Here is a 16,288-nt window from a genome sequence, read left to right as displayed (position 1 = left end):
TTAATGCTTTTAGCCGAATTCCATGTATTCAGGACTACCCATCCTGGGGATGGGTAGTGGAGGTCGGAGCAGAATTACTCAGAGAACCAGGTACCTAGCAGACTACCCACACCCGCTGATGCCCTCCACCAGAAGACAGTGGACTGATTAGAAATGCATGAAAAATATTCCAATGTATAGGCACACACAAACATGTCTCTCTATCACAAATTTCCGTATGTTGTAGGCATTAATAATAACAAAAAAGCCACCTTTTTCAAACCAGCCATCAGGTACCCATAAATAGGTTCTGAAGCAATCTAAGAATGAGATGGGGAAAATGGAAACTAAATTGCTAACCTTCACTATGTGACACTGTTCCTGTAAATACCAACCAAGGAGCAGCTACTGCCCACAGACTCCTCTCAAAGCTGCCGAAGCTGGTAGCAAGCGGAGCTAGACCCAGAGGGCGCTTAGAATGGGCTTGTGAAGCACCCACATGTGTATCTCACATCAGTGAATTGTTTCTGCATACACCAAATTTTTATAAACCCAAACTTATTTTTTCTAAGGCATATTAAAATATCAATTCCAAGGCATATAAAAATATCTTTATTTTTTTTTACCAATCGTTTACTGATTTAGCTTCCTTGTTCCCCTCCCCTCACTTTTCTAGCTAAAAACATTCTCAATACGTCTATTTTCTAAATTCAGATACCTGCATAGAGGGATTTCTTAAAACCCAGTACACTGATCCCCCAAAATTTATATATACTGTAAAAACATTTGTACATGTGACAGGAAATAGCGTCAAGTCAACTCAGGGCTGATACAGATATTTGGAAAACATTTTGGATAAGAGCTTCCCTTGAAAAATCACAAGTAAACAGTGTTCAAGCAGAAGGTACAAACAAACGTTTCTAAGGAATCATCATCAGTAGCTTGAACTTTCTCAAGGTCATCTCTTCAGAACACCCTCTCTCACAGTTCTTCAAAGTTTCCATGACAGAGTTACACTTTTCAGGTTTGTTCCTCTATAGAAATAATATAATTTGTGCTGTGTGTGTGCATGTATGTGTATGCATATTATGTATGTACATGTGACTGCATATATACTTGTGTATATACAATTTCCACAGTATTGTCTAAAGGAGCTCTTACAACTCAACAGGTAAAAGGTACATCAACTGAAGAAAATAGTTCACAAGAGAAGTAATATTAAGATGCAATAAATACATAAAAATGTTTAACCTGTTATTAAGGAAAGAAATGGGGGAAAGATACTAAGAGTTACAGAAGTTTTGCACGTCAGATTTTTAAATGTTCTTAAAGTATTCATTCCCATGTGGTAGTGGTATGAGAAAAAGAGGGTTTTAAACTGGTGTAGCTCCCTGGAGAGCAGCTTGATAATTTAAATCAAAAGCCATAAACATGCTCATAGCCTTTGATCCAGTTATTTTACTTTTAGGGATTTAGTTAAAGAATAAAATCATAATACACCTTCTGAGTTATGGGAATGATATGTATTTTAGCCTTATAAATAATAGTGAAAAGTAGGAAATTAACAAATGTCCAATAACAGGGGCTTAGATACAAGTGTATACACAATGGAATCCATGTTTGGGAAAATGTTTAAAGATGTGGGGGAATCATCACAATATAATTTTTAGTGGATCAAGGAAAATGCCACTTTTTAAAAGTAGATGTTTGCATGGAGAAAAACCCTATTCTCTGGCTGGTGGGATTATGAATGATCTCTGCTATCTTCATCATTCATTTTTTCCAACTTCCAATTTTGTAAACGCATATATTCAGAATAAGCATATACAACAGAATTTAACATTTTAAGTATATGCAGCAGAAGAAAATGAGCTAGCATTCCTAAAAATTAATGTTTTTGAAAGAAAAGGAAAATTAAGGAAGGGAGAGGAAGCCGTTATCATTTATCGAATGCCTAACATGGGGCAGGAACCACTTGCATTACATGTAGGAGCTCAGACAGGCCACCTGAGCTGTGTGGACTCAGTTTGTATGTTACAAGACCAAAATGCTTCACAGCTGTCAGACCCTCACTTTGGAATTTTGTCTCTTCTGTCAAGTTTTAAGTTAAAATATTTTAAAAGCATTACCTTATACAATAACGTTCTGTTGACCAGTTTTTGATAGTAACCATGTTCACAGGCTACCTGCAAAGATTTTTTAACTTCCACAGATTTACTCATTATTTGTTTCTCAGTAAAACAGCTGTGTTTAGGTCTTCTGATGACATTTAATTTCCAGTCATGAGTATCATTTCTAGGAAATAAAGCGTTAGACATATTTTATCATTAGTACAGAGACTTTGCAAATACCACCTTTTAGTAACCAATCCAGTGAACATTTTCCCTTATTTTTGTATAAAGAGACTCATTCATTGATGCCCAAATCCTGCTCTGTCTCTTTTTGGTACAGTGAAGCAAGAAATTTAATAACTGCCATGGGAGGGGGGGAGGGGGTAGGAAATGAGAAAAACCTGAGATGTCCTAAACACACACACACACACACACACACACTCACACACACACACATACACACACAAACCTACATCAGACCATATGTATTATGGATGTCAGGACAGAAATGTTTAAAACGTCAATGATCTTTAGAGATGGACAGGTTCAAAGATTCTTAACCCAGGATGGGAGAGTGGAGGTGGTTTCATGAGGACTGTAATGTTTTCTGAAGGTGTATATACGCACTGCAGTTTATATTTCTCAGGGCACTTTGTTCCTATCCTCTTCTCTTACTGTTGAGTAAACCATGTCTGGAGTGGCAGCTCTCCATGTAGTTATATTAGCACTTGAAGTACCTTACTAAGCAAAAATTAGTTTGAAGAGATGTCATTGTTGTTCCTTCTGGTTAGAAGTTAGGGATGTAGAGGAGGAAAAAATTTTAACAGCGTTTTTGGAAACAATCTTTTTTTAAACTTTTTATTTTATATTGGAGTACAGTTGCTTAACAATGTTGTGTTAGTCTCAGGTGTACAGCAAAGTGATTCAGTTATACATATACATGTATCTATTTTTTTCAAATTCTTTTTCCATTTAGGTTGTTACATAATATTGAGCAGAGTTCCCTGTGCTATACAGTAGGTCATTGTTGGTTATCCATTTTAAATATAGTAGTGGAAGTGATCTTTTAAAACAGAAAATGTTTGCAATCTCATGTTTGCTTGAACTGCACGTTATATAGAGATCCATATACTAAATACTACACGAGGTTACGTTGTCCTGTGTGCCTGACACATTTGTACTCGCCCCCCCAGAGGCTCTTCCAGCTCTCCTTTGAGTCTACAATCGGATGGACAGAAAACTGGCACTCACAGAGTTCCAGGTATTGTACCACGTGTGTGCACTGAGATGACTCTTTTCCTTACGTTAGATGAGAAACCTAACCTTCAGGCAAGGTTAAATAACTTGCCCAAGGTCACACACCTGGTACACGATAGGGCCAAGATGCAAATGCACATCAGTTTGGCCCTCAAGGCCAGGAGTGCTTTGTACAATACTATACTCTCACAAAACTTTGATCAGACAATGGGATTTTCGCTGCACGATTAAAGTATCAGTCTCCGGAGACATTTATTAGTAGAGGGCTCCTGAAAAATTAAAGGAGGATTCCAGGAGTAGGGTCTGGTCATTGATGACTCCCACACAAAACTACAAAGACTCATCACCCAAATGATGTACACACATATACATGCACACATACACACATGCATACACACACACACACACACCTCTGTGCAAAAACCGAATACTGTTCACCAGTTGCACTATATTTGAAAAAGTTTCTATCTTCAAGGCTCCCAGGTGTTCAAAACCACCTTCTCCTGTGTAGGGTCCCATTTATCTTCAAAACCACTGTCAAGGCTGCTCCCACCATCGCTTTAGTCTCGTGTTATTCATCAGCCTCTAACACCTTCAAAGCTTATCACACAGCACTCTGAGCCCCCCACCCTCCCTGTCCTCTTCCTGGCCCCTCCACGCCTCTCTGACGTCCTGCCTCCACCTGATGAGTCCACTTTCTCTTCCCACCCCAGGCTGTGTTCTCCACCTTTCACACCAGAAAGACAGTTAATGCCCCCGTCCCTCCCTGTCTCCAAGTGACATTCGTAGATGACTGACTCTCCCCATCAGTTTGTCCTTTCTGCCTTGTCCAGAATAGTTTGTGCATTTAAATCACGTCTTTCTTCAACAGGATTAGGGAGATGTTCTTCTTCCTCTACCCCTATTGTGAGCATACATTCTACCTTAGTTTGAAAAGACTCAGTTGTGACCCACTTCTGGAATCGTCCCTCTTAAAAGGTCACATAAAATTCATTGGTTAAAAAGAGTTTTTGAACTTCTTTCTAACTCCTGGGAGTTCCTATATATAAAAACAAACCAAAATGACCTCTTTTTGTGCAAAACCACAGGAGTGCTATCAAGATTTCACTGTGATATCTCACTCTGCTCTCACAGGCACTGTTGATAATGATCAGAACTCACCCAGAGGCACTCGTGAAAGAAATCGACTACATCTGGCAGCACACCCTCCCCTCTCACCTGGCCCTGAGCTGGTTTCTACAGGTCAGTCTCAAATCTCGATAAAAATACACACATACAGGCTTCCCTGGTGGCGCAGTGGTTGAGAGTCTGCCTGCCAATGCAGGGGACACGGGTTCGAGCCCTGGTCTGGGAAGATCCCACATGCCGCGGAGCAACTGGGCCCGTGAGCCACAACCACTGAGCCTGCGCGTCTGGAGCCTGTGCTCCGCAACGAGAGGCCGCGATAGTGAGAGGCCCGCGCGCCGCGATGAAGAGTGGCCCCCGCTTGCCGCAACTAGAGAAAGCCCTCGCACAGAAACGAAGACCCAACACAGCCATAAATAAATAAATAAATAAATAAATAAAATTAAAAAAAACAAACACACGTACATACACACATACATAAGTACAGACACAACATCACAAACGTACTGGATAAACACTATGCCATCAATGCTCTCACTAACGGTTCATCACATAGAAGATTTCTTGTCCCAGTTACTCCTTCCCCATCTCACCAAATAAAGTATAAAGAGAACCGAGTTCAGTAATAATCATGGACACATTCAGTGGGTTGCCGTCATTTCACAGAATTTAGGATTCTTGACTACGAATATCCTGGAAGACTCTAGGGTTAGCCCAAGAAGGCTGTGCAAAGCCCTTTCGGTGCCCCCACTCTCACTGTCCCTGGCTATAAATTTGTGATTGGCTGACACACGTCTTTCACCAGTACCGCCACCTGGCTCTCAACAACCCCCTGAAAACTGGATTAGGATGTGTCTACGCCAGTTCCAACCCATCTCCCCAGCTTGAGGTTACCACCCAGGAAGCTGACACTGCCCTCCTTCCCTACCTGCTCCTAACACTACGAAGCCCTCGCCATTTATTTCCTTTGACCGGCAGCTCTACGCAACAGAAGCAGCTGAATTTAAAAATGAATTTCATTCAATCCTCACTTATCTTTGGCAAGGATCACCTAAAAGTAAATCGTACTAAGGTCATCTCCTTTCATTATGATTACTAAGAAAATAAACACAGGGCAGTATTTAATTTAATTTTTCAAGAATGAAGTATTTATTTCATGTTGTAGGAAGAGTAGGGAGAAGAAAATGCATGGATTAACTGATCTTCCCGATTACTGTATATTTGATTTGCTGAACAAAGTCCAAGAGTGCTATGAAATATGCCAACGCAAAGAGAAGGTATACTCACCCCATTCTGATAGAGTAAGATCCGCTGTCGTTCAAATGAACTGGCCAAAACTCCAAAACATAATCGAGCAAAATAATTCTGGGTGAACTACTCGAGCTCAGCTCAAGGGGTCCACGCGATTCATTTTTGTACCATTTTATGGTGGCTGTTTTATTCTCACGCTCAGATGAGGATGAGCAATACTTCAGATAGAAAGGTTCCCCTTCAACTGCAGTAATGTGAAGACGTGAGGTACAAGTTTCTTCTAAAGATTAGCAAAGTAAAAGAAAAAAATAAAAACAGAATGACAAAGGTAAATTTTTTTCCCTAATGCATTAGGTGAAGAAGCTGGGTTAGTAACATGCTGAAAAATCTCAATGTCTCATTTCTGTGGATTCTTTTATTTTAGGGTCAATCTTTCCAATACTAAGAAACAGGAGGTCAATCTTTCGAACACTAAGGCACTTTCAGAATATAAATGAAGACAGAATAACCTTTCAACAGCTTCTCCCAAACAAGAAGATACCAGAACTCAACGTACCAAAGCTAGAAGACACATAAATGCACTGTAATCTTTTAAAAGAAATGTTACACATTACAACTTCCTCTTAAGGAAAGCCACCAAAATCACAGTGTTGCCACACCTACCCCAAAACATCCCTAGCTGAGGAATCTCCAAGGAAAATAAAAAGAGAAACCTAGAGACCTCAGAGTTTTCCACCTGTATCGTCAGAAGTCTCACCGGTCTTGTTCTCAACCACTCTACCTAACCATTCCCCGGGCAGACGTGGGGATGGTTAAAGGTGCGCCTATGTGTATATAGATCCATTACCTCTCTAGGTTACCATGTGGAATCTCAATACATCATGCATACAATTCATACTGATAATTAATTCATATTGACTCACTCCAAATCTGGGTATCTGTCACTTCCTCTTTCTGAGATCTCCTCTCTCTCTCTCTCTCTTCTTCCCTCTTTCTCAACTAACCCAGATACTCTGGCTTTAGAAATTTATCTGATCCTTTGTGTTGTACAGGGTCGTCATTCCCCTCCTTCTTCACTTCCAACAGTTCAAAGTCAGTGTGAATGGACCTTCCCTGTATCCTGTCTTCCGGCAGCAACCTTTGACTGTATTTTGAGAATAAGAAGTCTTAAACTGAACAGAGCAATTCTCTGAGGCCACAGAGAACATGCTTTCTCTAGAGTCAGGGTTTATTTCTCAAGCAACTGTCTGGTTTTAACCACAAGGTAGAGAGGAAGTGGCTCTAATGGCAAAAACACTCTTTGAAAACATGGCTGTCAAACCTACCTGGAAGCACAACATTTAATGAACATCAACATTGCATCTGGTGGTTGTTATTAAATCTTTATCTTACAGTTCAGGACTTCAACTTAGAAGGTGTGATGCATGTGTAAATGTGGGTGTTAGTTTTAACTGACACCTAAAAGGATGTTAGGTCATTAACAGCTTGATTTATTTTCTAGTTTTAGAGATATAATCTACATATAACAAAGTGCAAAAATCATACATCATGTGCTCTACTGTGTCTGGACTTTTCGTACACCATTATGTCTATGATGGTCAATCATATTGCTGCATGAAGTGGTGATTTGTTCTTTTTTTCATAGTTATGTAGTATCTCATTGTGTTAGTATTTGACAATTTATTTATCCATTCTATTGGTGTTGAACATTTGGGTGATTTCGAGGTTTTGGTCAATCGTGAAAAAGCTTCTATGAGAGCTATGATATGATCCAGCAATCCCACTCCTGGGCATATATCCGGAGAAAACCATAAGTTGAAAAGATACATGCACCCCAGTGTTCACTGCAGCACTATTTACAATAGCCAGGACATGGAAGCAACCTAAATGTCCATCGATGGAGGAATGGATAAAGAAGATGTGGTACATATATACAGTGGAATATTACTCAGCCATAAAAAAGAACAAAATAATGCCATTTGCAGCAACATGGATGGGCCTAGAGATTGTCATACTGAGTGAAGTAAGTCAGACACAGACAGAAAAATATCAGATGATATAGCTTATATGTGAAATCTAAAAAAATGGTACAAATGAACCTATTTAAAAAACTAGAAATAGAGTCACAGGTGTAGAAAACAAACATGATTACCAAAGGGGAAGGGCGGGGGGGAGGGATAAATTGGGAGACTGGGTTTGACATACAAACACTACTATATATAAAATAGATAACTAATAAGAACCTACTGTATAGCACAGTGAACTCTACTCAACACTCTGTAATGACCTATATGGGAATAGAATCTAAAAATGAGTGGATATATGTATATGTATAACTGATTCACTTTGCTGTAGAGCAGAAACTAACACAACATTGTAAATCAACTATACTCCAATAAAAATCAATGAAAAAAAAAGCTTCTATGAACCCCTGTGCCTGTGTTTGTACAGACATAGGCACTTATTCCTCTTTGGGGACAGTTATCACTTAAAGAAACCTAGCCTGGAATTCACACTCTTAAGGGTGCATGGTTGGCAGTTGAAAGTTCATATTCCCCAGGCAGCTAATGGCTTCAGAGATCTAATCTTACATTTAACATTGCAGGCTTTGTTGATGTGAAATGGCTTTTGATTGGAGAAATGAGTGGAGTTCAAGGTGTATGGATGGCCCAGAACACCCTCCCCATCTTACATGAATGCAGCACCAGAATCCAGCAGGGTCAAGAGCCTATAGCCTCTGCAACGGTGTCTGGGTTTGGAATTGTCTTGAGTTTGGGCAATAATAGGATGTCATCTAACTTCAGCTAAATGAATCTGACACGTAAAATATTGTCATGTCTGCCTAGAGAGACCCCTTCACAAAAGGTGCTCTTCAGGGCTTCCCTGGTGGCGCACTGGTTGAGAATCTGCCTGCCAATGCAGGGGACACGGGTTCGAGCCCTGGTCTGGGAAGATCCCACATGCCGCGGAGCAACTAGGCCCGTGAGCCACAACTACTGAGCCTGCGCGTCTGGAGCCTGTGCTCCACAACAAGAGAGGCCCTGATAGTGAGAGGCCCGCGCACTGCGATGAAGAGTGGCCCCGCTTGCCGCAACTGGGGAAAGCCCTTGCACAGAAACGAAGACCCAACACAGCCAAAAAATAAATGAATAAAATAAATTAAAAAAAATAAAAAAATAAAAAGGTGCTCTTCAAATACCTCAAAGGACAGAGAGCTGGGACCTTAGCATCCTTACAGCAAAGGCTACATGGCTGTTTGGAGCCTGCAGCATGTTTTCATTATAACCTGGGAGCAAGGTTTTCAGCCTATGTCTATAGGGGCCTTTAGAGCAAGGGGCCTTTTCATATGATGCACACTTTCCTACACCTTGGTCTCTCTCACCTGTTCTGACAGGTCCTTCCATATCAACAAGAAGAGGTCTGTCTCCTTCCTTTAGCACCTGGGTAGTGTTGCATTGTGTGGATCTCAACGATACATAGATCCTCTTAACTAAATATACCCAGATATTGGACCTGAATTATTTGAAAGTATCAGTAACCAAACTGTAATCTCTTCATTAGTAATTCTCAAAGTAGGGGACATGCGCTCATGTCTCCCCTCCCCCAGATACCGGATCAAGGCAAATCAACAATTGTGCCCCTTCTTTCTTCTCCAAAGCCTTTGGAGAACCTTGTTAATCAATCACGGAACTCTTCTTCAGAGAACCCTGCTGAGGTCTCAGAACCTTCTCAGCGAGAGTCTCCAAGCAGTGACTGCTAATAAATTAAAATCGGTACCTGACACCGTACACAAAGCCTACCTGCCTTCCTGGTCCGAGCAGACTCTTTCCTATGTATTCCTTCTAACTCTAATATTTTCTTTAAGATCTGTAAGGTACTCCCACTCACTTTCCTCACTACCTAGATAATGAGATGAATTTTTGCCTTCCTTTCGGGGAGGAAGCAATGTGTTAAAACTTTGTAAAAATCAGTAACAAGGATGGTTGTGATCGCTTCAGTTTCAAATAACGTGAAGCTAAGCAAATTTTCATCTCAGACAAATGTATTTCAGGATAAAAGTTTTCACTTCCTGCTCTCTCTACATAAACTCACAGGGCTGAATCCTTTCTTTATTGGTAACTCCACATGAGTCTTTACTCGATCCCAGTCCTATGAATCTTTTATTCTCTATTCCAGGCATACCAAACGGTTGGCAATTTTCTAAAGTAAAATTTTAAACCACAAATTTTAATAAATCCAACATCTTCAGTAACCACCTCTACATAAATATGCCAAACTTTGATATTCCCTCTAGATGACCAATGAAGTATGTTTGTGATTGATTATAATTACTTACCTGAAGAGCTTATAAACATAAGCACCAAAAGTGTCAGGGGTATTTCTCTACGATGCATGTTTATGATTCTGCTTCAAATGGTTTCTCTGGAAAACAGAATAAGACAGGTTCAGCCAAGACTTTCAGACAAAAGCATACCTGTCTCATGAAGGAGGTTTTAAAAAGTCTTCTGGCATACAGACTTAAAAAAAATCAGCCCAGCAAATTTTCATATCCCTTCATAGAGTCACTAGTTTTCCTCAGAACTTCCAGCCATGTAGAATTAATAAAATTTCAAGGCATAAATTTGGGCACCCAGGGGAAATCCCTAATAATGCAAAGTTGTAAGACAAGAGAGCCTGCTGTATTTCAGGTCTGGTCTACTAAATCTTACCTCCAAAGTCAAAGTTGAGGACAACAGTATTTCCAGAAAATCTACCATCCTATGAATGGACAGTCTGCCCATGTAGGGGTGTGTGTGTGTGTGTGTGTGTGTGTGTGTGTGTGTGTGTGTGTGTGTGTGTGTGTGTGTGTGTTCCAGCCTCTTTTTTTTCCTCTCACCCCACCAAAATGTTCATCACAATCTTCACTTATGGGCTGAATTTTTAAATATTGATCTTTCTTCAGAGCTAAGTTAGGAACTAAGTCCGTTTTGTTCATCACTGTATCACTAAAATCAACGCCTCCCGCAAAGTAAGCACTGATTAATTCTTGTTAAGAGGAAAAGGTGTGTGCATGTGTCTACACTCACATGCCCCTAGTGTTTATTTTAGGAAATGAAGACACAAATCTGGGAGTTTCCTACAATCCAGATGCTTAATCCACATCCACTCAATGAACGCAAATCTGTGTTGAATTTTGAACCTACTGCAACCTATCTTTGGTTCTACCAATCACAAGTTGAGAGAGTAGAGGAAGGGTGCACTGGGGCTCATACACCAAGTCTGACTATTTCACAAACAAACACATGCTCCTTGTGTACCACACACCTAGCCCCACTGGGTGGAGGAAGAACAGCACGATGGAAAGAGCTTGGATTTTGGGGCACACACAACTGGACTGGCATTCCTGCTTGAGTCTTGACAAGCTGTGCAACGTTGGGCAAGTTACTTAGAAGTCACAGAGCCTGTTTGCTCATTACCAAAATGGGGTTGATAAGAAGGCCCATCTGCCAAAAGTACTGAAGTAAGTATTTATGAAGCCTTCCTGGGTGCATGGTAGCCACTCAACCCCAAATAATTCTTTCACCAACTGTCACTCACCGCCGCCCCATACTGGGCATACTGTTAATGCCCAAATCCTTGGTGAAGTTTAATGGCTAAACTGCCAAACCATTCACATCAAGCCTTATGAATAACATCGCCAAGCCTTTGATGTAATTTCCGAGAGGTAATAATCAATAATGTAAAGACAGAGGGATAGTATGTATGGAAAGTGCCAACTATTCATAACCAAATTAGAATATGGCTATGGTTTGAAATCAGCCCTCCACCCCCCCCCCCCCCACACACACACTTTATTATTAACTCTCTCCATCCTCTTATCTCAGGTAGAATGAAAAGTGTTGTTTCCTCTGGTTTAGGTCGACACAGCCTTGCAAAGGGCACTGCTGGGTTTTTTTGTTTGATTTTTTTTAATTTTCAAGGTTTACTAAGAGATAAAGTTATTATGAGATTATTCAGCATTCTGATGAGTTAACTCTGAGTTTCAATATGAAACATGTTAAGATCCCAGAATGCAAATTAGCTGATATTTGCCCTGCTCTCTGTATGTGTATATATAAAATTTTTAATGTACTTATCATGGATTTAAAAGATTAAGATATTAAATAATGGAACTCATTTCCAAAAGAAAAAATCTGTCATAGATACTCTAGTAAGTATTAATAAAATATATGTAGGAGGATATAAGTATTACATTTCTCGTGTATGGGAATTTTTGGGGTTTTTTTAGTGTTATATTTGATGATGGTACCATTTTTTTGGCCTTTTCATAATTTTAAAATTTCTTCTTCTCTTTCTTTTGTTCTTCCTTTCTTTTAAAAAATTTTTTCTGATTTCTAAAGTAACATATTCCCATTATAGGACACTTATAACGTGAAAATAGAAAAGGAGAAAATAATCTCAACATGCATAATACTTTAGCATTGTCTTATACTTTTTCTATATATTTTCAAATAATTAAGATTTTAAATAATCTCATATCCTGCTGTTCCTACTTAATAAAACAGCATTTTCCTGTGTCAAAAAATACTCTGTTATCATTTTAATTGCCATACAATATTCCTTCTTGAGGATATATTATAATTTACAAGATGTATTTTACTATAAAATAACCCCATGACCATCTTCTCGTGTAAGGCAGTACAGATCAATTTTTGGAGCATGACCTCTGGCACCAGACTGGTGAATTCTACTCTTTACCAGCTGAATAACATTGGGCTGGTCACTTACCATCTCTGTTCCTCAATCACTTTATCTGTAAAAGGGAATAACAATACTATCTCCCAGAGCTGATGTGAAGGTTACATGAGTTACTATGGCAAGTAGTAACTGGTGTATAATAAATATCACTAAGCTATTACTACTTATCTACATTTTGTATTATTTTCTTGGTGCTACTTCATGGCAGTATAGTCTATGAGTCAAAGAGTACATTTTAAACATGATAAATGCATACCACCAAACCGCACCCAGAAATGTAATCATTCATACCCCTCAACAGTGAAAGACAATATCCTTCCCCTATACCCACAGAAGCATTTGAGCACTCTCATTCTTTAAATCTAAGTAGGTATTTAAATTGGTAAAATGGTATCTCATGGCTTATTAATCTGCATTTCTATTGGTATAAATGAGGCAAAATATTAATCATGTATTTTTTAGCTATTTTATTTCCATTTTTTTATGCTTTTTTGTCCAGTTCTTAAATTTTTAGTGTTTTTTTTCAACTTGTTGCATAGTTTTCCTTTTCAATTCCTCTTTTGATGTCTTAACATACGGACAATTTTATATTTATGCAGTCAAACCTATCGTTCTTTTGTTTTGTGACTTTTCCATAACTTTAACGTTTAGAACATTCCTTTGCCCTCAGTAGTCAGATAGATACCTACCTGTATTTTCTTCATTTTTATGGCTTAATGGGGTTATTTTTGCATTTAATTTTTTACCCTTTAACAATTAACTTTGTTGTTTGGTATGAAGATAGGGTCTAACTTAATTTATTTTTCCCAAATGGCTACTAATTACTACTCTATCATTAGTTAAAAATCCTGTCTTTCCTTTAGAGTTGGTTGATACTGTAGTTATATTGTACAGGGCCTCCCTGAGCAATCTATGGAAAATGTAACATAGAAAGTCTAACATCTGCTTGAGAGCGAATACACACAAGCATGTGAGCGAGTGCACATGTGCAAGAACGTGCGCGTGCACACACACACCTCTCTCTCTCTGTCTTTGCTCTCCCACTTTGTTTTGTTCTTTTATTCCTAGCACTTATCACCAACTGACATACTATCATCTTATGTTTGTTTGCTTGTTTGTTATTTGCTGAATTAACGAATGCATCAAATTCACAAAATATGTACAGTTTGGAGTCTTATGTAATTATCTGATCCATTGTTAAAAGATTAAGATAATCTTCTACCTGTGACATGCTTCTTAAATCATAACACCTTGCAAAGTACGTTTTAACGACTGATGTTAAGTCTAGGGCAATCATTCTTGCTTGGTGCTTGAAAAAAAAAATTGATGCCTGGGTTTCACCTAGATGTCTGGAATACAGTCTGGGCATACCGATTTGTAAAAATCCTCCAGATGATTCTAATATGTAGCCAAGGTAAGGAGACACTGATCCAGGGGACTTACTTCTATACTTAAAAGTAAATTTAAAATATGCTAAACGTATATTTAATAAGAATACCTAATAATTACGACATAAATATATGTGCATGTATATGTACGAATACGTGTGTGTGCGCACATGTAGGTACGTATGTGCATGTATATGTACGAATACGTGTGTGTGCGCACATGTAGGTACGTATGTGCATGTATATGTACGAATACGTGTGTGTGCGCACATGTAGGTACGTATGTGCATGTATATGTACGAATACGTGTGTGTGCGCACATGTAGGTACGTATGTGCATGTATATGTACGAATACGTGTGTGCGCACATGTAGGTACGTATGTGCATGTATATGTACGAATACGTGTGTGTGCGCACATGTAGGTACGTATGTGCATGTATATGTACGAATACGTGTGTGTGTGCACATGTAGGTATGTATGTGCAGGCACACACACACACACCCCAAGAAAACTCACAAACGTTCCCTAAATCACCCGATGGCATGAAGTTTTCTCTAAGTGAAAAAGGCTCTCTTCCAAAAATTGTGTGACCCTGGGTGAGGGTCAGATACAAGCTGACCACTCCCTCTGCCCCGAAGGCTACACAGTCAAAGGCGCCTCCAGAACATCTGAATGATCATCTCCTGAGCCCCTCGTTCTGCCCAACTGCCCTGTTTATAGACCCCATTCTGAGCAAAGCGACAATTCTCTAGAAAAAATAATGCACAGAAACTCAAGAGTTGTTAGGCCACTTCAGAGCTCTTTCTCTCAAGGAACCTGAGACTGGACCAGGTGAAATGATCAAACAGTGCTTGCTCATTCATCTTTTGAGATGACAAAACAATCAAACGCCAAGCGGAGAAAATGATCTTGGACATCACGCATACGTACAAGCGTGTATATGCGTGCACACACTTCCGCTCTAAGGAAGAATTTATGTCGAAATAGGTTTCTCTTGGGGAGGCCAGGAGAATCCTTCCCGTCCCGCAGTCCTGGCCACACAAATGTCTGCTGTTGCTACCCTTACGCTTCCCCAGCCTCCTCCACCCGTGGCTGTGCTGGTCCTGCCGCTGGGGTCACCCTCCGCGCTTCCAGCTGCACGCTCCGTGCAGTCCTAGCAGTTTGGCCCAGTGGCTGTCTCACGGAAGCTCTCCAACTAGCCCAGAACCTGCACAAACCCAGCTTCCTCCAAATTTACCCCCTCCCGGCCCATCCAAGGCCCTCGGATTGGAAAGTGGGCCCCAGAGCCCAGCACTGCACAGCACCAAATGGGTGTTAGGTAATACAGCGAGCTCAGGTGCCTGTGCCTGAAGGGGCTGCCCAGTCATCTGTTGGGTCTGCTAACCGCAGTACAGCTGCCGGGCTTCTCACTCCTGGAGGCACCTCGGATGGAGACGAAGGTTTTGAAATCAGGAAAATCTGGGCGTGAATCTGGGATCTGTTACTTAGTAGCTGGATGCCCTTGGGTAAACTACTGAACCTCTCTGGGCTCGGTTCCCCTCCTCTTAAGAAGCATACTGCATTTGGCCTGTAGGAGGCTTAAGCGAAAATCATGCATCTAAAAGTGTCAGACACAAGTAACTGCTTAATAAATGAAAACTATCACTTCTTTTAGCTGTTCTCACCTTTCTAGAAAAAAATTGGGGCTGGTTTAACCACTAAAACTACACTATTAGGGAAGGGTGACGATGCTGAATCACCAATTATTCGTGTGGGTACACACATATGTATGCATCTATGCTAATTACTTAAAATAATATATATTATGTATAATAGCTATACGTATATGCATGCATATTTAACCGATCTTTCAGAATCCCTGCCCCTGAGGCTGGGTCGCCCCTTGCCCCCAGCCGGCAGCAGAGGGCGGTGGAAGGGGCCGCAGGTGGCAGAGGCAGGTCTGTCCTTACCTTCAGGAGGCGTCCCGAGGCTGGGGAGGGGGCGGCTGTCCCCCTTGACACCCGATGGCGAGGCAGGTGAGAAAGAGCGAAACCAGAAAGGAGAGGAGCCGCAAGCGTAATGCAACAGATAAGGCAACCAGAGAAAGCTGGAAAAGAAAAAAGAGGAACAGAAAGTCTGAAGAAAGAAAAAGCGTCTGGCAAAACTCGGCTGGCCGAGGCCGCGGGTGCGGCGCTGCTCCCGGCCCCGCGGCCTGGGCTGTGTCCTGGGTCTGGGACGCTCCTTGACGGGGTTTGTTCTCGGTCGGGGTCCTCCCACTCCGGCGGGTCCGCGGGGGCGCTCCGGGTCCGCAGTGCTTCCGGTCTGGGGGTGCCGCGGCTCCGGGCCGCTCCCAGGCTAAGGATGTTCCTCCGCGGGGGCGTTCCGGGTCCTGGGCGTTTCGGGTCCCGGGCGCTCCGGAGCGGGCTCCTCCCAGGCCGGGGATGTTCCTCAATGGGG

General features: G+C 41.0%; 1 protein-coding gene across 4 annotated transcripts in view; it reads right to left on the bottom strand.

Annotated features, from left to right (window-relative positions):
* The window catches only part of IL18R1 (interleukin 18 receptor 1), a 39,916-nt gene extending 24,028 nt beyond the window's left edge, over window positions 1-15,888 (bottom strand). For 3 of the 4 annotated variants that reach the window (XM_068564970.1, XM_068564972.1, XM_068564971.1), the window contains exons 1-4: window positions 15,802-15,888; window positions 10,060-10,145; window positions 5,760-6,003; window positions 2,109-2,274 (exon numbers count right to left, since the gene is read on the bottom strand). In XM_068564970.1, coding sequence (XP_068421071.1) covers window positions 2,109-2,274; window positions 5,760-6,003; window positions 10,060-10,117 — 468 coding nt within the window. In that variant the 5' untranslated portion in view covers window positions 10,118-10,145; window positions 15,802-15,888. Of the gene's footprint in view, window positions 1-2,108; window positions 2,275-5,759; window positions 6,004-10,059; window positions 10,146-15,801 lie in introns of those variants that run through there. The other variant, XM_068564973.1, reaches the window with a different exon arrangement.
* Between the last annotated feature and the right edge of the window lie 400 nt (window positions 15,889-16,288).

This window comes from Eschrichtius robustus, chromosome 15 (genome assembly GCF_028021215.1).
Source record: "Eschrichtius robustus isolate mEscRob2 chromosome 15, mEscRob2.pri, whole genome shotgun sequence".
Classification (NCBI taxonomy): Eukaryota; Metazoa; Chordata; class Mammalia; order Artiodactyla; family Eschrichtiidae; genus Eschrichtius; species Eschrichtius robustus.
This window is presented reverse-complemented; position numbering and strand designations above follow the sequence as displayed.